We start from the raw sequence: 24,703 nt of genomic DNA, 5'->3' as shown, positions 1-24,703 counted from the left end.
AAATTGCTGAGATAGGCGTTCATAACGATTGGTTTATAAACAGTTTGCAATTTTTTGCTGAGCAGCAGTTCTACCTCTCATTGCATAAATCTACACCTTGCTTCCTTTTAATTCATATCATGATATTGGACTTTAAGATGTCTGAGAAAAAAAAGGATCAGGGCGTAAGATGTTTGATATTTACTTTCTAAAATAACTATCTCCATGGTATCCCATCCAGTCCAAAGCTTACTGATGCGACAAGATCTTTCAGTTAGCAATGAGATCATCTTCACATAAGTCATTGCACTTGTACGGGCATGCAACAATCATACCTTTTAATTTACCATCTATCAAGGCTTCATTAAAACTAGTAATAAGCTTCGTTTTCTCTCATCAGCACATACAGCATCACACAGTTATGCAAAAGTTTGAATAATGTATTCACTAACTGCTACTGTAAAGGTTAAATAGTGGACGTTAATTCTAAATGCATAGAAAAAGTCAGAAAGTATGAACCAAGTATGGTTGTAACTTATTATAATCGTGCAATACATTTTCCTGTATTTCTGCTTTATCATACTATAGGTTTTTTGTTGCTCAAAAGCCATTTAATTGATACGCTGTTCATATCAAACCCTCTGTTTTTATTTTCTGCATTGTAAAACCCTTTACATGTTATTGTTTATGTTATTCACCCCTGTGATCACTTCTCCCTCACTCTAAATTGTTACGTTTGCAGGTTGCAACTAGCAGCAGGATACTGTGGAAGCTCTGGACGTGTTTACTATCTGAGATCAATTTCAACAGTGATTTTTGGCCAATACCTTGCCTATCTACAAGGTAAAGAAAGTAAAACACTGTAGTAAACATTCTATGCTTATTTTTCTTTAAGAGCTTGAAGGTTAATGGCCCAGAAAGCAAAAGGGAGAGCTAGGTATGGTGTTAAAAACATTACCTCCAAAAATAGCAGGAGCGCCTCAGTGCTACTTCACAGCAGCGTCAGCGGTTACCCTTTTGTAAGTCTGCACCTAGTGCAACTATTTGTAAAGGTGTTTTCAATTGCATTGGAGAAACTCCTTCATTTTAGTCCAAATTTTATAATCTTTTAGAATTGGATCTAACCATTCAGTGCCATTTTTATTTATAGTGCTCTCTTCCTATGGAAAAAAAAAAAAAAAAAGATGTCCAAGATTCTGTAATGACTTTTTAAAAAACTTTCTGATCTTTCTGAAGTGGAATCCTGTCTTTTGTGATAGCTTCCGAGTCACACCAAATGACTATTAAAATTGTTGCTGATACAACTGAGATTAAGACTCAGCTAGCGAAAGATTCTCTGGCTTGAGAATAAGCGATTTCTTGTTGCAAACTTTACTAGCACCTTTTTCCTGTTTTTTTTTTTTTAATGTCTTCAGATAAACCCCACCTCACGCTCTAATTTCCTCCTACACGTCACGCTCTACCAACTCCGTGCCTCCTCTAAAAATCGCATTTGCCAAACAGCCCCTTCTGCAAACCCCTCACTTCCAATTCATCCTCCCTAGCCTTCTCTCCCAGACGAGTAGAAAAGACCGATTACCTGATGCTGTCACTCTCTGCCTGTCACCCTCCTCCACCATCCTGCTCCTCAGTTCTACTGGAATAAAGGACAGGCGGAGTTAGTTTGAAAAAAAATATACCCTGAGGTCGGGCACGTTTTCAGCTCGCAGTCGGGGGTGGTACGCCGGGCACCACACGTTTTTTGGCAGGAATCACCCGCGTTTCGCCGCCTGGCAGCGGGGGCGCGCGAGCAGCACCAGGCCCCGGCCGCGTAATGGCCGCTGGGGTCCTGCCGCCCCAGCCGCCGCCCTCGCCTGCAGGCTGCTGTCTTGCGGTACCCGCTGGCAGACAGCCGTCTTTCTGCGTGCTCGCAGGGGCACGGATTCCCCCACGCAGGAAAACGCTCCTGCGATTCGTGGGGGGGGGGGGGGGAACGTGGCGGGTTTCTCCACAGAGGCGAGCGCGGCGCAGTTCGCGCCTTTTCTCCTCAGGGCTAACGCGGGGGGGGGAGGGAGGGGGGCAGCGCCGCGGCTGCCCGCACAGCCCGGCCCGGCCCCAGCGCAGGGCTCCGCTCCGCCGCCGCCTCCCTGCCGCTTCCCGCCCCGCCCCGGCCTGACAGGAACAGCCCCCGCCCCGCGCTGCGCCGCGCCGCGCCGCTCGGCTCCGTCTTCCTCCTCCTCCTCCTCCTGGCGGGCAGGTGCGCGGGCGGCGCCGGGGGCCCCGCGGGAGGGCTCGGGGCTGGCGGCTCGGGGCCGGCGGCGCTGCCTGCGGCGGGGCGCGGGCGTCCCCCAGGGCCCGCGGGCTGCCGGGCAGCCGCCTCACGGCCCCCCAGCTCTGCCTCATGGCGGCGGCGGCGCGGGAAGGAGGAGCCGCCCGCCGCCGGGCCTGGGGGCAGCCCGGGCTGCGCCCGCGGCCTCCACCGTCCCCCGCCTGCCGTGTCCGGGCCCCTTCGCTGCGGGCGTCCGTGTCCTCCCCGGCTCGGCCTCAATCTGCAGGCCCGGGGCTCTTCCTGGAAGCGTTTGTAGGGCCCAGGCGCAGCTCACGGTCCCCCAGCAAGGGCGTAGGTGTGCTGGGTCTTCCTCCCCCGGGAGTCTTCCTCTGTGTCCCCTGCACCCTAGGGCAGACCGGCCGCCATCGCACTGTTTTCCCCTCATACCTTCCCTGAGGTCTCGCTCTCTCTTCTACCCACGCGCTAAGCGAGCGGGAGGTTTGTCCCCCCCGGCGTTGCCCTTCGTGGCCCCCGGCGCGACCCGGGGAGGAGAAGCCGCGTGTCTGACACGAGGTCCTGACTGCCGCGGCGGATGGCCGGCCGAGCGCTTTCCGGTGCCGGAAGGATCTGTGCTCGAAGCTTGCCGGCTGGCCCAGGTGGAGGGACGGTCAGTAATCGGCTCCTGCAGAGGGACAAAAGGTGCCGCCGCAGGTTGTGCCCCGTCCAGGCGAGTGGTGAGTTGCCGCAGGTGCCGTTCCTCGCTGCCCTGCGCCGACCGCCTTCTCGGTGCCCTTTCCCTGTGCTGGGTGTCGTGGTCGTGCGGCAGCGTTGGGAGGCGCTCCGGTCGTGGCCCGCTTGGAAAGGTGTTTAGGCTCTCCACAGATCACTGAACCTGCGCTGAAAACAACGTGAAACTGATGAGCGTAAGGATTTTGTCTTGCTGTAGATCTAAAAGCCAGGCTTTGCAGCTGGTGGTAAAAGGGTGCAACGTTGCAACTGCAAACAACTAAACTTAAAGCACAGTTTCTGTCTCTCACTGCCAGATAAACCTATTACTGAGTTGCATCTTATTTTTTGTGAAGTTGAGCTCTTCATAAATGGTAAGGTGCAGCCTCTACACTGTTTCACGTGTTAAAACCTTGCATTTTATAAAATTAGAAATAACATTTAGCGTAGAAGTGACTGTCACAGCATAGCTCTTGCGTCCAGATTTGTGGCCCTCCCCTCTGCCCCGGCACACACACGTGGCAGATGAGAAATCAGAAGGGTTATCCTTGGGAGTGTTCTCTTCCGATGACAGCGTACCCTCTGTGAAGCTGATGAAGGTTTTGGCCTTTAAGCCCTGTCTGTCTTCCCAGTGCACCCAGGACCAAGACTGGCTGTGTAGGTGCTGTCCCTCTCTGAACTGCCTTGATGGCCTTTGGTCTTCCCTTGCTTGCATGGAAACACAGCTTAAGTGGAGCCATGATAGGGAGCCTCCCACCAGCACCTTCCTGCGTTGAAAAGCCCCTGTGCCAGGTGGAAGGCGTTCCTGCAGCTCGCTCGGAGCTAATTGTGACATGCGCATCCCAGGGAGGCTTGGGAAGGTGGAGGTCTCTTCTGCCAGCCCAAGCGTCCCTTTGGAGGGGTTCCTGTGCTGCCGCCAGAGGGAACGGTAACGAGCGAGCAGAGCTGATGTGCCTTTACAGCCACCTCTGCCTCTCGCTCTGCACTTCAGGATCCAAAGGGGTTTTATTAACTCTACCCGCAAAGTGAATATGGCGCAACTTGGCCAAACTTGATTAATCTTTTAATTAGGTCTCCCAGTATGTGACTGTTATGATGTTTGTCTGTAAAGCTTATATTCTCCTGGGGCAAAGTGCCCTTAACTACCCTTATACTGCAGGACGCTTCTGTCTTAGAAACCTAGACCATACTCTGAAATTTGCCCAGTTGTTTGTTTTCTTGTCAACATTCTATGAGCAGTTTCTACATAATTTTACTAACAGGGAGTAATATTTTGTTTGTTTTGTTTTTAAACAGAAATGTATCACATTTTGACACTTCTACCAAAAGCCTCACGCTCAAGAGGAAAAAAGATGTAGCCATGTGAGCTTTCAAGGTGGCTTTAGCAATTCCTATCTGCATTCTGATCCATGACAAGTTAATTACACCAATTACACCAGCAACTGAACAGAAGCTCCATAGGAAACTGTTGTAGTTATATTGCAACTTGTGTTACCGTGACTACTTTATCTCTTGATAACTCTGTAATTAACTTGTCACCACTGTTTAATGCTTAACGTATGTAGAGAATCAGTTAATGGCATCACTAAAGGGATAGTAGCCTGAAGGAGAAGCTCATGCCCTTTGGGAAGGTTATCGGGGTTTACTTGAATGGCTAATTTAAGGACTTGTGCAGAAAAAGTATTAAGTTTGTTATGGAAGCATGGATAAGAAGGAAAGGCTGTGCCAAAGAGAAATTCTTTTTGAACTGACGTAGTTGACAGGGGAAACTAACAAGAAATATAGTAATGTAAAAAATCCAAGAGAGAGAGCATATCAAATAAGTGGATGATAGTTTTTGTAGTATTTGTTCCTGTGATAGCATGTAATTAAGATTCTGGAAGAACCAGAGCTGTGATGTTTATGAATTGAACCTTGGTATGCCAGCTACAGTACCCTGTCAGGCTCCGATATCTGTGCTCGTGTGTTGACTGAGATTTGATTTCAAGAGGGATGGTCATTCTCAGCTGTATTGGTACGATAGGAGCTGAACTGTTGGCTTCCTAGGGACAAAATTGTAGGTCCTGGTTTGCCTGAGGGTGTTTTTGTTAGTTTTTTAACGTCAACCTCAAGACTAGTGAGCCGTTCTGCCTGGGATGCAGTTGACCTAAATTAAATTTGTTGGGGAGGGGTAAAACAAATTTTTGGTTTTTGTCATAGCTGTTAAATTTTTCATTTTACAAAACGATTTGCTAAATTCTGAATGTATGAAACTTTTAAATACATCCTGAATGCATTAGTATTCAGTCTAACACTTTTAAAGATTTCCTGTGTTAGAATAATTTCCTGTTTGTAACACTAGTGAAGTCAGCAAAGTACCTAACCTGGTCTCTGTTGCCCATTCCCAGAAGTTGAAGGGTGAAGCTGAATACACATTCCACCAATAGCATAACTCGTAAAAGCAAGCACTTGTTAAATCTATTTGTTTTTATTATGGACATCGATCTGCCAGTTGCAATAATGCATTTATGGACATTTTTCTGCAAGCGCAGCGCTGGTGGCAGTTTTTACTGACAAATTGAGTCATATGGACAGTAGTTCAAAATACGCTTACTTTATTGACGGATTGTGCAATTCTCTAGTTTACTGAGTGTTCATAAGATAGCTGGACTGGTGAAGAGAATGTAACTAATGGGAAAATGTAGGACGGAGTTTTAATTTTAGGAGGTCTGAAATCTTTTAGAAAGTGACAGGCTTCAGCAATGTGTCTTAGCTGTTCCTGCAAACTTTATAACTTTTTTTTATTAGTGCCATAATTAAAAAAAAAAAAAAAAAGGCCTGGTTTGGTGTCCTAAATGCAGACATCCAGTTCTCAGATATCTTACCCCTGCTGATATATGCGAAGGCTGGTTTTCTACAAATTTGTGCTGGCAAAGTAGCAGAAGGCCTGAGAACTTGAACAAAGGTATAATAAGCAAAACCTTCCTGACACGGGAAAATAAATGCTGCCTTAAATTCTGTTCTCTCCCAGAAGACTTAGCCCAGCATTAAGTTCTATGTAGAGGCGGAAGAACAGCTGAACTACGTAGATAGATTAAGCCTGTAGTCATGTATTTTCCAGAAATACAAAATGCAGTTTTAGAACTTCTGAAATTATGATCTAATTGTGTATTCCAGACTCCTGTCTAAAAAGGAAGTTAAATGTAACTGAATATCAATAAAGTTTGTGTGGCTTTGGAATTTTATGGATATTAAGTAATTGTGAAATTTTTTCATTAGCAATAATCACCATTTTGGTACTTTATGCTATCATTTTTCAAGTTGCGTTTTCTTATTTACTATTTTATATCAGAAAGCAGTGTAAAAGAACCCTGTCCTGATGCCTGTCAGGAGCATATGCTATTTTGCTTTAATATCTACAGTAACTAACTAATTTAACTTTTAGGATTAGCCGCTGTTGCACCTAGATCAGGAGTCTGTGCTGTCTATTTCAAGTGTAGTGTTTGGGTGTGTTGGAGTAGTAAGATAGGTTAGAAGATGCTTTCTATTAAAATGAGGATTTATGCAATATGTATAAATAAGTCATCCTATACTTTTAATAGAGTATACAAAAATTTACATTTAATTTTGGCGTAGCCTTACTGAGAGCTGGTGCTTGTGCCTGGTTCGAAAAGACCCTTTGAAGAGATGGCTTTGGAGTGAGCGAGCATGATGGAATACTGTGTCTGTGAATCTGTGCAGCACTTAAGCATGTAACTAAATGCGTAACGTTTTGTTTAAGTGCGTGTTAATACTTAGAAGAACTTTCAAATTTGACCAGTTTAACCAGTAAGTATATCAGTATTTAAATCGAGAAATGCCTCTGAGGCACTAAAACAGTGAATAGTTTCAAAGGACCACCTCTATTTTCCCTCTTCCTGCTTCCTTCTCTAAAGTAAAAATTAACTGCATAATTTATTCTTATTCTTATGCTAAAGTAAATAGTATAAATCATTTCAAGTACCTTCCCAAATCACTTGTAAATTTTGGACCTGCTGCTGAAACTGTCTAAGACAATAGAGGTACTGAAGGTGATAAAAATACCTACATCTGAATTAGTCACACTTAAGGTTAATTACAAGGAGAAATAGGGAAGTTCATTGATAGGAATATTCTGACTTCTCCACTTTCCAAGTGGAATATCACAATTCTGTGACAGAGAGGGCTTTAATCTTGAGTAGCTGTGGGAAGGTGAATAAAGAATAATTCTGTCTCATTAAAAGTAAGAACTAATGGCATCCAGAGAAGTAGCAAGTGTCAGGTTCAAAACATTTTGTTCACTACATGGTGTATAATTAAGCTGTGGATCTGGGAACAGGAGGCTGTGGATCCTGAGTTTGGGTAAGGAAACTAACTGGACAAACACTGAGCCCTTTAACTGTTCTTTTTTACACTCAGAGATCTCTCTTCTGACTTCAGGAAGCTCCTGAATGGCATGTTTTGGGGCATGACAGTATACAAGTATCACTAAATGCTTGCCTTGTTTTTATAGTCTTCCGTAGCTATCTGCTGTTGACGCTGAGGAGAAGGGCTTTTGGTCTTACTTGGTGGGTCTGTTCCTGAGTTTTATGTATTTTTCAAATGTCACTTTTTAGTCCACTATGATCAGATTAATGAAATTGGTATTTTTGAAGTAGTGTGTATTAGCAGCAGAGCTAACTTTGAAGTCAGATCTGCTTTATTTTCTGAATCATGCCGTCTACATGCAACATGCACAAACTTAACTCCCTCCAGGTAACTCTTTTATTAGTAGACTGCAAGTATTAATGCTGTCTTGTAAAGGTTGCTGCTGCATAATTATCATTCCAGTATTTAAATTATCTGACTGCTTTAAATCAGTCAGTACAATGCAAGCAATAAAATAATTATCTTCAGTTGTTAGTATATTCAAATATGCAGATTGCCTGTTAATTAAGACTTTTTAATAAACACTGTATACTTTAAGCGCTCTCAACGATTTCTTACATTTTCTGTTTAACTTTATAAAATCACGGGACGGAATGCGCAACATCCAGTATACATGCGACGCACAAACTTGTCTTGACAGCGGTGGGCTGGCTTTGTTGATGGTCCTTTTTTAGATTGTGAGCAGTATCCTGGCAAAACAATTTACAAACAATATTTCTCTCTCCATCTTGCTCCGTTTAAGTTTAGTATGTTCACATATAATGCGGTAGGAAGGGTGGAGGGAAAAGGGAAATCCCTTGCACAATCTCCTGTTGACATTAAGACCTCTGATACTTTGCTGACCTTACTTCAGCATGTGAAATGCATGCTTGAGGTAAGGTGACTCGGGTCTTCATGTTCTGTTATGCAAAGGCTTGTGGCTGGTTGATTCAGAAATGAAACTGATATTTTGCAAGTTAGCCACAATCTTTTTTCCTGAAAGTATTGAAAATACTGATTTTTGAATCCTACTTCCTGTGGGAATAGGTTAACTCCTCTTAGCTTCGAGGTTTAGGCAAGTGGTTGACTGTTTGAAAGGATGAAGTGGGCCTGCCTCCAGCATTGAGCTTCCAAAGACTGAAATCGAAGACCAGCAGGGCTAAGTTCTCTGAAAGTAAGATATTTTTTAAAGAAATGCTTGTGATTTTTAAATGGAATAGTAGGAGTCTGTTCTGTTTTCACCAGTTACAGTAGGGTTGCGTGTTAGTGAAGACACTTTGTTTTATATTATCGTTAATACATAAGACATCGATCTGAATGCTTTTCAGTTATGTCTTTTTATGCCGCTATGCTTGATTCCAGCGTGAGAGTTTCCAAGAATATGATTAACCCTGTGGGTCATCTTATAATGTAATTATTAATGATTGATTCTGTTTATCCTTGAAATCAATATAAGAAGCAGAATGGTTTGGCGTATATTTGGGGTTGATTTCTTACATTCAGTAAACATGATCTTGTGACAAGACTGGTATTGGTTTGTTACTCAGAACATGTTTGATGAATCTGAAGTGTGTAATTAGTTTTATATAATGATGGTGATATGTGGTGTTTTTTACATGACTTATGTTAATATGGCCAATAGTGTTAACATCTCCTGCCACTAATAGTTAGGGTGGGGATGTATAGTAATTGATCTTCCTGGGAGTGCTGTAATGTAAAAACAATTCAGGCTGTTTGAAGTATATTTTACAAGTGTGCATTGGGCCTTTGGGATGTTATACTGAAAAACCCAATTGTACAGTTACCATGGGAACCCAATTAGAATAGATTGCTTGATTTTTATTTTTTTTTTCAGTCTTTCATCTTGACCAAAAATCTAATGTACTTTAAACGTTTTCATATGGAATTTTATTCATATAGTGACTTGATATAATAGCCTTTTTTAAAATTCTGCTGCCCAAACTGGAGAGTGTTAAGGTCTGTGGATCCTGAGGACTTCTTTCCAGGAGAATCTCTTAGTATTTATAAGTTGATAACTGAGAGAAATACTTTTGACTCTAACGGTTTTTATCATAGTGCTACCAGTACACGTACTTTTCAGGCTGCAGTTGTGTGACAGTAAACAAAGCATCTTAAAATCCAAGAATTTTTCTTGTAGATTATCAACAAAAGTTGCCCCAGTTTTTGTATGGCTTTTCGTGGCTTTTTTTTCCTCATGGCCATATGAGGAGATGACAAGGTTGTGCCATATTCACAAGCTGGGCAAAGTTATACCTACTTATGTGTAGAGTAATGAAGTGGCTTCCTGGTGGTAAATGAGGAGGTTGGGTTTGAAAACCCTGCAGATCTCACTAGGCTTGAAGAAGGATGCGTATTTCTGTCATGCCAGAATGGGTGCGTTTTGGACGCTTCCTTGTGTGCGGAGAGATCCAGGAGTAACAGTTTTGCTGCTTTGAGGGGAACCTCAAGAAGAAAACAGCTGGGCAGTACAGCTTCATACCTACTCCTCATAGAGTCATGCTGCCTAGGTAAACAGACCACTTTATACTGTGGTAGCTTTAAAGCAGATGTATATTCTCAGCAATATTAAAATTAGCTTACCTGCTCAGACTGCAACTCTTGATTATTGACTTTCCTCAGCATCTTAAACTCTGACTTTTCTTTAAATTTCTGTTCTGTTAATGTATTTCAAGGTTTAGGGTGCTCCCAGGGCACAGGTCTACAGTTTATTAGCTTCATGCACCATATCTTCTGTTAATACGCAGGAGGCTGTATTCAGCACCTGAAGCCATTTGCATATCTTTTGGGTGGCTGAGAAGCAGCGTGCTGCCTGGCTGCTCAGTAGCAAAGCTCCTGTCCCATCACAGGCCCCTTTGTGTGAACAGAGAAGTTCTGGAAAACTGGTCCTATCTTGACTGAAAGTTCAAGGAGACCTGAAGGACAAGGTGGGATACTGCAGCTCAGGTATGAGGCAAGAACCCAATGGGAAATAGGCTTCAGCAGTCCTTCTAGCCATGGAGTTCCAAACTAGCCAGAGATTGGCTATCTTTATTTGGCTTTGCAAAATTACCGGTTTTCACCTTTACAATTCAGTTGATCACTTCACTACTCAGCAAATGCAGGGGGAGTTTTTCCATCTTGGTGAAGTGGTTGATGACAATAAGGTGCCGCTTTCTCAAACTGGTCTGATTATCCTGATGTCTCAGGATTTCTGGCTGCTTGGTTCAGAGTGAAGTATCATGATTGAATATGAATAGTAGTAGTTTCTATGCAATTGAAGAAAGAGGTGTTGAGTTTTTATGTTCAAAATCAGCCTTAGGGGAAGCTCTGAACTAAACTTGGAAAGGAGGAGTTAGTGCATATATTGGCTTCTTAACAAGGCTGCCTCTTTGCAAGGTTGAGACACATTTAGGAGTGATATTTTTGACTCTCCTAGCTTTCTGACATTCAGCATTGGTCACATGTCGTTTTCTCAGGTAGCTGCGAGTCTTTCTGTAGTCCCCATGAGCTGTTGTGTTACTGGCTTTGTTTGCCCACGTTACCTGTCAACAGCAGAAGAAAGTCATTGCTACTGTGGACTAGCAGATGGTTGAGCAGCTCAACCTGGGGCAGGAGGAGGTCAAGAAAAGTAATCAATCACAGGCCCTTCCTATGCACTGTTTAACCTGTTCCTGATTAATGTGTCCTTCTCTGCCACGCACCTCCCCAAAATCCTGGTCTTCCTTCAGTAGTTACCTCTAGCTTCTAGAGGTTTCCTCCAGTGGATCTTGCTGGGTCATCGGCTTGGAACGGATGGCTGCCATGCGCCCTGGGATGTCATGTCTGGTAGCCAGTCCTTGTATAAGAATCCTTTTCCTTAAAGCTGGAATCCCTGTTTCTTTGCAGCCTAATCCCCTCTTTCTGTGAAAGTTGGGTTCAGTTTTCTCCACCAGACATTGTATACTTGGACAACACATTTGCTAGGCTAGTAAGAGTAATTATTTGACAATTTATCTGAAGAGGAACCTTCTATAGGAGCTGATACATGCTTAGGTCTGGATGTTTTGCAGAAGTAGGAAAACTCCGCTGTATTTCAGAAAAAGGCATGATAGTTTCTGTAGCCGAAAGATAATCTTAGGTATGCTATCTAATAAATTCCAGAAGAATGAAGTATAACAAATGGTATCCTCATGAAAATATCCTAAAACTTTGTTTCAAAGCTTCCCAGACTGTGGAAGTGAAGACGGTCCTGATTTTGACCCACTTTACCATCCTTCATGGTGTGTTTTCATCAACTTGATGCTATAATTTAACTCTTATTTCTGAAGGCAGAGCTGTAGCTTTTTTACAGTTGAGGTCTGTTTCAGTTTTTTGATATAGCAGGCTGAGACTTCATTCAGTCCCAATGAAGTAAGGCTTGGGAAGTAAAAAAGCTTTTCAGGCTGTATGACTTACTAAACATTTCTGTCCTCATTCAACCAAGTGGTCAAGGAAAATATATGAGTCTTTGATTCCTCATTTCCAGATTTCTATAGTCACTTGACAAAACCTTTTTGTCCATTACTCTTTCAGGTTTCAATATACGTAATAACATATCATTCAGGAGTTAGTTTAACTGAAGGATACTTTTGACTCCCAAGTGTTGCGTGGAATGATTTATGGTGAGAGAAAGCTTATATTTGACATCTTTGCTTCTCAGTTACTGATTACTTTATTCTGATGCCGTCTCTGACATTTTAATTTTCTTCACACTATGCTATACTGGATTGTTTACCTTGCAGCTATTTTACAAAAATAATTTTCTGTGTAAAATGTTTCTATGACTGATGTAGAAAGCGCTTTGCAATATACAGGAGCTTGTTCTCAGCTGTCCTTCCCAGTTGCTTGGTGAGGAAGAAAAGCTATGAGCTCAAGCTATTTTCAGAGAACTGTAGAGATCCGTTCTTAGCTTTTGGGTTATCCCCGAGTTCTTCCTGCTTTTCTGGCATGTACAGTGTTAGAATATTTATTCCTTGGGAAATGTTCATCTTACTTGCAGGTGACTCTGAAAGAACGAAAAAATAAGCATCTATATTTAAAAAATAAATAAATATTTAATGCATATAGGGAAAAATTGAGGGACCACACAATGCATTGAGGTGAAGAGGATCTGTCTCTACTACTGTAGCCTTTCCCTTCCCTTGTTATCTTTCCCTCTGTCATTTCTCGCTGTGATTTGTAATTTGAGGCTTCAGCCTTCATTTCCCTTATGTCAGATGAATGGCTTTTGACTTCTGGACTGCTCTGAATTATACATCTATGCAGGAGGCTAGTATAAAAAGTGTGTAATGCTTAAGTAACTGTTAAATGTTAATTATTTAACATTAGGGTCTAAGTGAAGCAAAAGCGTGTAGTTACCTGTCCTTCATGCCAATATGTCCAAATTTGAATCATCTTCAGGTTCCGAGAGATGCGGGTATTCCAGAGGAAGCTGAATGCTTGTGTCATTTTTTTTCTTAAATGACAGGATTTCTATTTTTACATGTGCCTATGTGTGTGAATATATACATATATACACACATGCACACACGCCAACTATAACACTTGCATGCAAAGAGTAGCCTAAGTAAGTATTCAAAAGATGCCCTTGAGACATTATATTTGGGAGGCATAGATCAAGAAGCATTGCTAAGGGATGGCGAACCACACATCTTTGGAAGATGTGTTGTGAAGCTGGAGTTTTCCGAGCAGACCAGTGCAAAGTGCTTGCGAGTAGGGTAGTATTTGGAGATAGAGAAGAGCATGCTGTAGCTCCCGCTCCGGCAGCAGCGGGGTGGCTGAGAGCAGCGGGCGGCGGGACTGCAGCGTGGGTTCAGCTATCGCTTCGTTAGGTGAATTTTGGTGGTGGCTGGTTTTTGCCTTGCCTGGAAGAGCGGGTGCGACTGGGATGCTCTGTCAGGGTACCTTCCCGGTGACATGGTGTGGGGATGATACAGCGGGAACCTCTGGGAGATTCTTACCTGTTCGGATGAGAGCGTTTGGGCTGATACACCCAAACGTCCCTTTTTACTTAATTTTTAGGAAGAATATGTCCAGAGTTTTATCTGCAGACGAATAACCCCAAATTGCACTTCATTTTTTTTAGTTAAATTGAGTTCTTGAGTAGTTAGGAGCTGGAATCAGAGGAGGTATTTGGTAAAGGCTTAGCCTGCCAATCTTGGTCAGCAAAGCAGGGAAAGGACTGGTAATTCCCCAGAACAGCAATGCAGCAACTGGCAGTTCCCGGGGTGCTGCTATTTGCTGGACTGTTTTCCCTGCTTGATTTACCTGTGCTTTGGGGGTGGCAGCACAGGAGAGCAGAAAGCCACAGACGGCTAGAAATTGCTGTTATGCAGTGTTGGCAGTGGATTTATACACTCTGAAGTTTTTTTGATACTTTGGCCTGAGCTTTGAAAGGAGATCTTTTGGATGAATCTTTTCAGCTATTTGAGGCAAATGTTCTAGCTTTCGCCCGTGGAAAGAAATGTGAAAAGCTGAGCGTTGCATTACGCCTTTAAAGCCAAAGCTCTGGGTTGGCAATAACTAAATGCCAAAGACCTAGCAATCCTGCTTTATTTCAGGAGGGAAAGCAAAGTGGACCCTATTTGATTTTTTGCTTATGATGCGTAAATAATGATATTGGATATTGTATAGGGCTGGAATTCTAATACTTAGTTAACGTAGGTCCTTATTATTTTACATTTGAATCAAGAATATAACTTCTGTGAAAGTCATGTCCTTTCTTTCCTTAAAATTTATCTATTCCTAGACAAATGTGTTTTTTATCTAAAACACAAAAGGCTATTTATTTTATTAATTCAGAAATGCATGACTGCCTGTACAATATTCCTTACATTAATAGTATATCTTAAGGGCATTCCTGTTCCATGGATCAGAGTTTTACAGTGCTTGTGATGAAAAGTCTTCAATATGTCATCTGTTAATTCTGACTCATTCATTAGGTCATCTATTGCTTGAAATAGTAATTCCTGTTTGCTTGCAAAAAAAAGAACCAAACATATACTCGCTTTTGCTATTGCATATGCTGAAACTTAGAGCCCGTTTTAAAACATTTGCTATACAGTTTGTTATAAGAGAAATGATGATATTGACGTGTTGTTCTTCCTATGGAATTCAAATTAAATCTCATTGTAACTGAGAATTCTTTTTTTTCCCCTTGCAGGAAAAGATCTACCATCTACCATGGCATCAAGGTTTGTTCCAAAAGTAAGTTTCTAGCAAAATATCCTTGTGTTTAGGTATACATTAGAAGTCTAGCATTACAAAAGGGTTCACATAACATAGTTTGTTTTTTTCCCCAGTGTCCAGCAGTCAGTATTAAGATTGCGGTTGACAAGATTGATGCTGCGTTGTAAATCTCTGCAGCTCTGTCATGGTTGGTAACAGGCATCAGTGGACCTTTCCCCATCACATATCTATCTTCCATAGAGCATAAACTAATAGGACAGTGCTACATTTTCAGTTTTAAGTTAGCTGTTTATTTCCATTTCCTAATAAAAACCTCATTTATTGAAAAATAAACACGTTTAATTGTGAGACTTGATGCTTCAGTGAGGGGTATAAGTGTGTGAAAATAAATGTTGAGAGGAAAACAAGAAACATGCCTATTTATCAAGAAATTTAGGAGAATTTTCCTTACTGAAAGACAGGCACCAACTAATTTTTAGTCAAATACCATGTTCTTCACATGGAGTTGTCTGTTGAAGATGAGTAATACATTTTTTCTGTAGAATAACTCTTTTTTTGTGACATGATTAGTAATGTTTCTCTAGGAACATGATATTTCTAGTGCAATCAAACTTGCATATCTATTTTTGCTGCAACTCTTACCACCACTAAAAATTTCTTAATAGCATCATCTCTTATATTTTTTTAATCTGCTTTGCATAACATAATGTTGCTTAGAAGTAGTATTTTGACATGCTCAATCTCTTACACCTTTCTGTGAAAGATTTTGCCTCCAAAAATAATTTTTTTTCTTTAATGAAATGATTGAGGGAGAAATTCAGGGAAATAGTGGGGTTTTTTTACTTTTTTCTTTTAAACTATCCTTTGTTTGTATTTGTGTGCTTTTTAGTTGAAAACATCTTGTAGCAAGTACCAGGGATAATTGCAGAGAAATATTTGATTATCTTCTGAACAACTATGCGTTTTTGAAGGAATCACTAGCTCAGTTTCATTCAAAGCTAGATATGATATAGCTGGCAAGCGACATGAAACTAATAATTTATTATCTAACCTTTTCATTTCTCCCACTCTCACTTCTAGTTGAAAGGTGCAGCATTAGCTGTTAGGGGAGCTTTGCTCTTTTGATATGTGGGAAGGCAGAATGTTTAAGCTAAAACATGTTAACTCTCCCAGTCCTATCTAACATGAGGAGCAAGGGCTGCTTGAAAGTGTGTGCAGGCACAGCTAATGCTCTGTGCCTGTCTGCTACTATTTTCCCATTCTGGATGCATAATAAAGGTGTATACTGTAGCTCATGTTATTCCTTTAGAATAGGGATATTTATAGTGTATCATTAGCTTGCAGTTTTACTATGATTAGTACAACCACATAATTGGTGTGACAGAAAATATGTATACCTGGCATATGATTTTTGCAGAAACCAGTTATTGCTAATGTAATGTGCTGAACAGTTTTTACGTAGATTGCTGGAAAAAAAAGGTTTCTGGAAGCAGCCAGACCTTGGCACTTCCCAAAATAACCATATTTGTCTTTCACTTGAGCCTGATTCTGCAGCCGTGTGGCAGTGACCAGTTGGAAGAGGCTGAAATATGGGCATAGCTATGTGCATAAGTGAGAATACGTTAGGAAATGTAGTTGTCTGTTTGTAGGAGGCATTCTTTTTTTTCTTGTTGTTTTTCTGACAATATGGCAATTTTTCTATTTAATTCTAAATGTACGCCTTTGCATGCAAATGTTTAACTTATTCCTCTCTGGACTTCCTCTGGTTATTACATTCAAGCTTAGTAGCCACAAAGATTCTTTTACTAACTGTAATATTTCACTTCCAGTTCTCAGTACAGTGAAACACTTGTCCATGCTGTCCTGAATTAAACTGAGTAAGGTTAATAACAATAGGGAAGTTCATACTTAGTATGACAGAACCTTGTATTTTCATACCTGCTGTTTTTTGGCACCTTGTATGTCTGCCTTTTGCATTTATTTATTATTACTTTTCTGTACATGAATTTGTATTTTTAGTGGATTTTTAATACACAGTTCACTGTTTCATTTATGTTTAATATTTCTACTCACTTTATGGATTTCATTGAATTTTTTTTGAACTCAGTTCAGGTTCCTGACTGTCCTCCTTTTTAGCTTAAAAAGGAGGACTATTAATGGTTTTGTTCCTTTTGCTTAGATTTATTTTGTTATTATTCTCTAGCTCCTACTCTTCAGGTATAGCTATTTTGGTATTATAAAGAATGATGGATTATGTAGGAAAGTTTCTTTTGAAGCGCTCCTGATATTGTGCAATGCACTTGGGGGTCAGCTACACTTGACTGGTGCATGATTTATCCGATGTCCCTGCCACTTTCTGAGATAAAGCTGCTATTTTATCAAAAATGCCAGCAAGTGTGATTTAGAATTTATACACCTCCTTTTTCAAATAATTGTTCTGATTACTTTCTGGCATGGCAATAAAATGATAAAGGTAATTGCACACAAATGTGAGATAGCACCAAAATACAATAAAATTAACCTGAATTAGCCTGACTTGTCGATGAGAAGTATTTATGAAATGTATTTTTGCAATAAGGGAGACTGGTATTATAGCTGGAAGGTGAGTTATTGCCTTAATGTAATACTGTTTGAAATTTAAAAAAGAGACTGTTACAGTTGAGGGTGATTGTGCTTTTGAAATTAAGTTGAAGTGATTCTTATAATTGGCAGCAATAATGCATTGTGAAGGTATTATCTTTTATTGTGTTATGCCTAGTTGCATTATCTTTTATTTAGCTGGTCCTGACTTCAGCTCTGCAGAGAACGCAAGAAGGAGCAGATCAAGAATTTTGTGGATTTAGGTGATAAAAATTTGAAATGTTACCCAGTATTAAAGTCATTCTTCTGCTAATTTTTTCATTTAGTCCATTTTCAGTTCCCCTGAACCTGATACAAGTCTCATATGATTAAACGTTTATCTTTTCCTTGTATTAGAGTAGTTACCCTATATTTACGTACACAACTGAGCCCTGTGACAGTGGTGCACTTAAATATCTTGCTTGTTATATGTATGCATGTGCATATACATTAGACAGCAATTTTAGCAGTTAAGTTTTATGTTTCCTTAGTGTCTCAAAGTGTAACTTCCTTTGTAAAGTATTTATACCACTTATACAGCAAACATTTTGGTGGTAATTACAGCTAATATCTTTTTCTTTTTTTTAATTGATGAACACTTACGGGGGCAGGAATCCAAACAACTACATCATGACATCACCTTGGTGTGAGACATTTTTAAACTCAAACTAGTAACAACAAGATATTGTGAGGACCCTCTCATTTTTAGAGAACGCATTCTTCCTCTTTGATTCATTAATGATGTTTGTTCCTTTCATAGTTTAGGAATGAGATCTTTAATTACATTGTGATATTTTATTCCATATGATTGCACATTGAAGCTTTAATGGGACAAGACTGACTCAGAATTCTGGAATTCTGGTTCAAAACTGGAATCTCACAGCCAGACCTTTCATGGGGAGGTGAGGGGAAGCTCCGTCATGGCTTAGCCTATTGCACATTTACACTGGCTTCTTATTGCAGGGAGTGCCAGAGGGAAGACCTCTGCCTGTGTAGTCTCACAGCGGATAGAAACAGTGGTTGTGGAGTAGAGTGGTCTCCCGTTTCAAATGTGTCTCAGGAGTATTAGTTTGAATGTGTTTGGCTATGGCTTCTTCAGTCAGCTGATATGTTTTTGCTAATGCATTAGGTAGTGTTGAGGAAACGTTCTATAGGAGTAATAAAGATATGAAGTCCTTATTTCTGGTTTACATCTTGGGAGTTCCTCAAACGTAAGTTGGGAGGCAGCAGGTCAGTGGTAGTTTGGTTCCCGTGGGAAGCAAATTCTGCTCGTGGGCAGTATGTGTTAGGAGACTTTTTGATGTTTTATGACCATAGGACCTTAAAAGAAGTTAGAGTGGAGACCAAGAGAACAAAGTATAAAATTACTTGCAGTGCATTATTTAATATTTATTATCATGCATGGGCTGGGAGAAGAGATTAGGAACCAGTGCTGTAGTCTTGAAGCATGGAGACTTTTTTCTGTGCTTCTGGTCGGCAATTAATACTTAACACTTTTCAAATATAGAATCTAAGAGTTATGAAATGATTTAGATGAGTTGGTAGATGCTGCTGTATTCATTCTAAGACTGTAAAGTAACACTTTACAGTCCAAGTAACACTTGTTACCTTGTTCAGACTAGCATTTTCTCCACAAGTTACCACTAGACATTAGTGAGTTTGCTCACTTATAAAATGACATACTTCTCTTTTGGGGGGAAAATGGTTTTAAAGACAACATTACCCTGTCCAGGTCCACAACCTATGGCTATACCCACATTGTAAAGAACTGAGAACTGGAATTACTGCCTGTATGGAATGCTGCAGAGAAGAGGCACTCTGATATAGAATATAGGTGTCAGTGGTTGACTTAAATCCTTCAGTGTCTCACACGTAAGAATAGTGTCTTTTTCATGGAATCTTCAGACATATGATTTCCAATTTAAAAATACGAGAGCTTAATCTTTTTGTAGGTCATCAGTAGAGTAAGAACCATAGCACTTTCACATCTCATGGTAAATGTAGCAAACTAATTTGGTTCAAAGGGTGGTTGCTGGTGGGATTTACAGATAACTTGTTAACAGCACAGAATGTACCCAGTGATGACTTTTGTCTTTGCAATTTGTTTTGTGGCTGGTATAGTTTGGTTATTATAGAAATATCTGCCCCTAGTTCTGTATCTGTTTCTCCTGTTAATGGCACTCCATTTATTGTCCCGCTCTGCTCCGGTTCATTGTGTTATCTCAGGCAACCTGCTGTTTCAAATGGCATATCCTAAAGTAATTAGGTGCCTCTACACTTAAGTCAGGCTGTTTCACTTTCATTTCGTCTGAGCGCCAAGGTGATGTTAAAAGCAAGTTTCTGCAGTGGCATCATCACTTTCTAGGCATGTCACGACCCAGTCTTGCAACCTTGGAGTAGATCATGCCCATAACCGGTTAACATTTTCAGATAGTGTAACTACCAAAATCCATATGGGGGCTGTAGAATGGCACTTCTCTTTACCAGCTTCACATCCACGTTCCAAAGGACAGAGGATTTGGCAGCGCAGTCTGAAACCATTGCCGAACATTTATTTCAAGTACGTGTCATGTTTCGTTGCTGATCTCATTCAGGGCAGAAGTGCATACATTGTAGCTGTCCTTCAGTACTTTTCCTTCTCTACCATCAACCATTTAAAAAAAAAATCAAAAATCTTTCTCTGTTGGTTATCTGCTAGGAGATATTTAGGTCAGTTATACCTAATTTTGCAAAATTTTATACAAAATAGAAATCAGAATTGCTGGACAAATTTGATATTCTTAACCACTAGTTTGCATAGCTTAACACCTCACTCACTAATGGCATTTTGCTCCTATGCTACATAGAAGTTGTGTGACTTTCTTTTTTTTTTTTTCAAAATACTTATCATCGCTTCATGCTAGTGATAGGAAATGATGGCATAAGTATTCTAAAATATATATGCATTTTAAACTGCTATGTGATCACAGCAGTGGCAGCTGCATTAAAAAAAAGCTCATAACTTTTTTTTTTTTTAAGAGTTTCCTCTGTAAGCAAGAGCTGAGGGAAATACACAATGCTTATTTACCTGGGTTTTGGAGAGGCTTAGAAAAAGTCTTTAAAGGTGCTTACAGGAAATAAAGTAGAGCTGAATTCCTGTCTAAACAGTCCACTAAGGTCTTGTGTTTAAAACAAAAATATCTGCTGATATTTGTGTCCTGAATCAAAGCTTGACATGCAAACAGTAGTTTAAGTAGAAATGTGTACTTTCTTAATGCAGTCTGGAATACGGTAGTAATAACCTGCATGTCTATTCTGAATGAAAATAATGCGTTTTACTGCAATTAAAATATCATCCTTTAAGTAAAATAAAGAAAAATAAATCTGAGGTAGCCTTGATAAGTACACTGGAAGCTTGCCATTTGACAGACCCGGATAACTCCTTGTCTGCCAAAACGACTGACTGAGGTCTTTGCCAAAGAGCTAGAGGCTACTACTGCTTGGAAATGCACTTTTATAGCTTGGCATTTTGGGGTCTTTTGATTGTCATCCAAAGAGGATTAGTAGTATAATACTATGGAACAACAGAAACTTGCTTTTGTTGTCTTTGATTCTTTAATAAAGAATGATGTGTTAGCTGTTGTTGAATACTTTTTAAAATGCTATAGGAAACAAGTGCTGCTTTCTCCGTGTATGTGAACATGTATCTTTTTTTGTCAGTGGCTTATGTGGAAGAAGGCCACATTATATGCCCTTGCCAGCACTTATTAGTCCCTTTAATAAGTGAAGATGGGCAATGATTTTTAGTGGCCTACGGTGCTTATGTGTATTTGTAGATATTTAAAACATATGCAATTTAATTCTTTAACTTAGTACTCTTGCATCCTTTTATGGGATTAGTTCCTTGAAAGGTAAAAAAAAAAAAACATGTTTTATCAACCCAAACTAAAACTGGGTTTGTGTAGTCTGACATTTCATTTCCAAACTTTCAATAACCAAGAAATAAGAATACAGTTTTTGTTTTCACACCCTCTGAAGTTACATTACAGGCTTGGCTTAACCAGGGTTGGATTTACTTAGAGAACTATTGTGGATGTTAGTAAAATATTGGAGAAAATTCAGGCTACTGTGTGTTGTAATTAATATGAGAACCAAATGCTTTAATTCTGCTTAAAAAAAAAGAAAAAGAAAAGTAATTGCACGCTGATTGGCACAAATACAATTCTATCTTCAGCCAGCCAGAGGTTGAAAATACAATTTTATACAGGAATCCAGGAGATGAATGATCTAATATTTCTGAAGGCATGATAGATGAAGCCAAATGGATTTTGTGGTCACTGAGGAGAGTGACAGAGCCCTTAGGAAGGCTACCTTCACCATCCTCCTCTGTGCCAGGACCCCCTGGCTAGAGACTGGCGTTGAGAGCAGGTGAGAAGTGGAGTGCTGGTTTGGCTTCCCTGGTGCCCGTGCCTTTTAATGCCTTGTCCTTCGCAAGTACCTGAGTGGGGAAGAGGGGAAATGGCTCCATGCACTGGGTGAGAGGGCAGCGCTGGCTCTTGCAGCTCCCTGCACCCCTGCTCAGGCTGTCTGGATGAGGAGGATATGAAGTGGCAGAACAGGCATGTTCTCTCCTCATTTTCTGGCCTTTCCTCTTTCCACTTGGTGCTTTAAAGAGCCCGGACCCTGCCTTGTTACAGCCCCTGGATCTTCCTGTTGTTCTTGTGGGTCATCCCCTTACCCAAAAGGCCTTCGCTTCCACCTAATGCGATGAGCCGAGACTTCCTCAGCCTCCTGTTCCTCCATCACTGGAGAAACTGGTGACAGCTGCCCCTTCTGGAGTATTTCAGCAGAGAGCAGGGTGTGCAGGTAAGAGTGCTTAGCAACGGTGCCCTGCCCAAGCATGCAGTAAGCTGGCCTGGTAAGATCACCATTGCAAGGTCTCATTATGGGATGTGACAAGCTTAATGAACTGTTTTGAGGAAGCAGCCATTTTTTGACTTGTGTATGACAGGATCAAAAGCATTAGCTGCTAAAGCTATCCAAGCCCTACTAATCATTGTTTGCCAGCAAAGTGTAGAGCAAGTTTCTAACAAGAAGCTCTGCTACGAAAGGGTTGGGATCTGCTTTACCCCAGGAAAAGGCCAGTCTGGCAGCATTTCATATGGCACAAGAGAAATGTGCGTGTCACTTAAGAATGCAATATATTTCAGTGCAACTTTTGTTTAAAAGCCTTATGTGGATTACAGCCCTGTTCTTCAGCAGCTGCGAAAGTGTTTATTACTGTTGCAGCAAGGACAACATATATGGACCTGACATATTGTGCTCTATTCTAGCAAGCTAAGAGTTTGCTTTAGATGCTTTTTTTTTTTTTTTTTAGGAAAAAGAAATACGCATAGTACATATAGTTATTGTGAAATGTGTAGAGGAAGAAGAGGTGGTTTATGTCCAGTTTGAAAATTATTTTGCAACTATCTTATGCAGTGTGTAAAGGACTTCTGTTTCATAGCATGAAAGGAAAACTTTTAAAACTGCTGTATTGCAACTTAAGAACAAGAGCATTAAGTATCATTGCTGAATATTTTAAATATATATATTGTAAATCTCTAGTGTATTGATGTGGGTTTTTTGGTAGTGTTCTGGCTGTTCTGAGCATTTACTTGACTTTAATTGAGAATAAACATAATCAAAGTAGAAACTGTCCTCTTTGAAAGTATTTCCTTCAAAGTTGCCTTTTAGAATATGAATAGGAGACAATGAATTTGTGTAAACTATTGTTTAGTAGACTTTTTTGATCTTACTGAGACTACAGTCACTGCAATAATGAGTCTTTTTTACCTCGATTGATCTTTTGTTTTATTTTACCCATCTGTAAAAAGTATGCTGAGTAAATGAGCTTACATATTACCTCATATTAAGGCATGAATCTCAATTCGTAAAAAGTGGCATGAAACTACAGTTAATTTACAACTGTCATATTCAGCCGTGGCAGGTAATATGAGAAGCTGTTTGTCCTTTTCTGTAGTTATATTGTGGTAACGCGTAGAGGCCCACAGTGAGATACCGTGAGCTACCTCCCATGGAAGCTGGAATACTGAAAGGGTAGCAAACCTGTGTTCACTTGCATGAGACAGGACAGACGGACGTAGCTGGAGACCAGAGTGGCTCTCCAACCTTTGGCCAGGGACTGGGTGCATGCTCAAACTTGTCTGCATGGCAGTCTAGCCCTTGAGCGTATCAACAGCATTTCTATCCTCCACAGACGTGACAGGAGTGCATGCCGCTGCCTCCAGGTCACTGGCGAGGTGGTTGCCCAGCCCAGCCAGCTGGATGGCCCTTGGCACTCCACTTGCTACTACCTCCAGGCACAGCGCGATGCAGTCACCACGGTGCTCAGGGTTGGACCACCCAGCTGGTTGTCCACTCAGCCAGACCATGACGTCCTAACATGGATGCAAGAGTATTGTAGGAGACGGCCTTGAAAGCCTTACCAAAGCCCAGGTAAATGGCACCCAGCACTCTCTCCTCAGTCATTTTAGCACAGGATGCAGTCGACTTGGTCAGGCATGGTGGTCCCTTGGTAGGTCTATGCTGACTGTGCCCAGTCACCTTCTGCTTCATGTACCCGGAAACATGTTTGCAGAGACTGATACACAGACCTTTGTGTTCAAGAAAATAAGAGGTATTTGTGAACAGTCAACTCTCATCTGTACTTGTGACCTTACTGCAGTGGAGATTATAATGATGGAGACAGACACTTCCTAACTTCTAATTTCTTGTGACAGTCACTGATCCTTTTTGCCTTGACAAATACATTTGATGTGATTTAATAAGAATTTTGTTACGAGAAGGATGTAAACTTACTGAATCAGGAAGATCTACTGTAGCAACAGAATGAAAAAGATGTAGCAAATTGCCAAACTATGCAGATACCTGAGAAGTATTCTTCTTAAACTGAAACCCAGTATTTCAAGCTTTCATTGAATTAATTTTAATTCAAAATTAGAATAAACAGAAAGCAAATCTGAGAATGCCACAGTACTTCCACAAAAGAGACTTTTTTAAAGAGTCCAAGAGTGGTACTTCCTTCTTGTAATTAGAATGAAGAAGCAGCAAATTATGGGTATTGCTTTTTGGCAAATCACTAATACTGCATGACATCACAGGTGTCTGAGAATTTTAATTCATATGGTAGGCAGAGAAGTTAGAAAATTCAAGTGATATGTCTTTAGGATATTTTTATGGAGAAGAGAAAGTAAATGAACAAGTCAGTACTTCATCACATCTTGAGTGAGTGAGGTGGTGTAGCATCAGTGCTGTTGAAGTGAAACTGCCCTTAAACTGTCTAGGTCTTTTTGAACAAACATGTCCAGAAATTCAGCTTTTGCAGCTAAGACTCCCTGTGATTTGTGCTATTGATGTGTATAGTGCTATTCAGGATCCTTTGGGGTGACAGATAAGGACAATTTTTTTAATTTGTGGAACCAGTGTAGTACGGTTATTTGCTCGCCCAGCATAGGATCAAGATTGCACGGAAAACCCAGG

The 24,703-nt window shown here is 40.8% G+C and overlaps 1 protein-coding gene across 6 annotated transcripts in view; it reads left to right on the top strand.

Annotated features, from left to right (window-relative positions):
- Positions 1-2,139: 2,139 nt before the first annotated feature.
- Positions 2,140-24,703, top strand: part of MGMT (O-6-methylguanine-DNA methyltransferase) — a 186,743-nt gene continuing 164,179 nt past the window's right edge. For 2 of the 6 annotated variants that reach the window (XM_068951412.1, XM_068951416.1), the window contains exons 1-2: positions 2,393-2,961; positions 14,538-14,581. In XM_068951412.1, coding sequence (XP_068807513.1) covers positions 2,820-2,961; positions 14,538-14,581 — 186 coding nt within the window. In that variant the 5' untranslated portion in view covers positions 2,393-2,819. Of the gene's footprint in view, positions 2,216-2,392; positions 2,962-11,908; positions 11,998-14,537; positions 14,582-24,703 lie in introns of those variants that run through there. The other 4 variants (XM_068951415.1, XM_068951417.1, XM_068951411.1 and 1 more) reach the window with 4 other exon arrangements.

Source organism: Struthio camelus, chromosome 7 (genome assembly GCF_040807025.1).
Source record: "Struthio camelus isolate bStrCam1 chromosome 7, bStrCam1.hap1, whole genome shotgun sequence".
Taxonomy (NCBI): domain Eukaryota; kingdom Metazoa; phylum Chordata; class Aves; order Struthioniformes; family Struthionidae; genus Struthio; species Struthio camelus.
The sequence above is the reverse complement of the archived record's forward strand: the minus strand, read 5'-3'. Positions and strand labels throughout refer to the sequence as shown.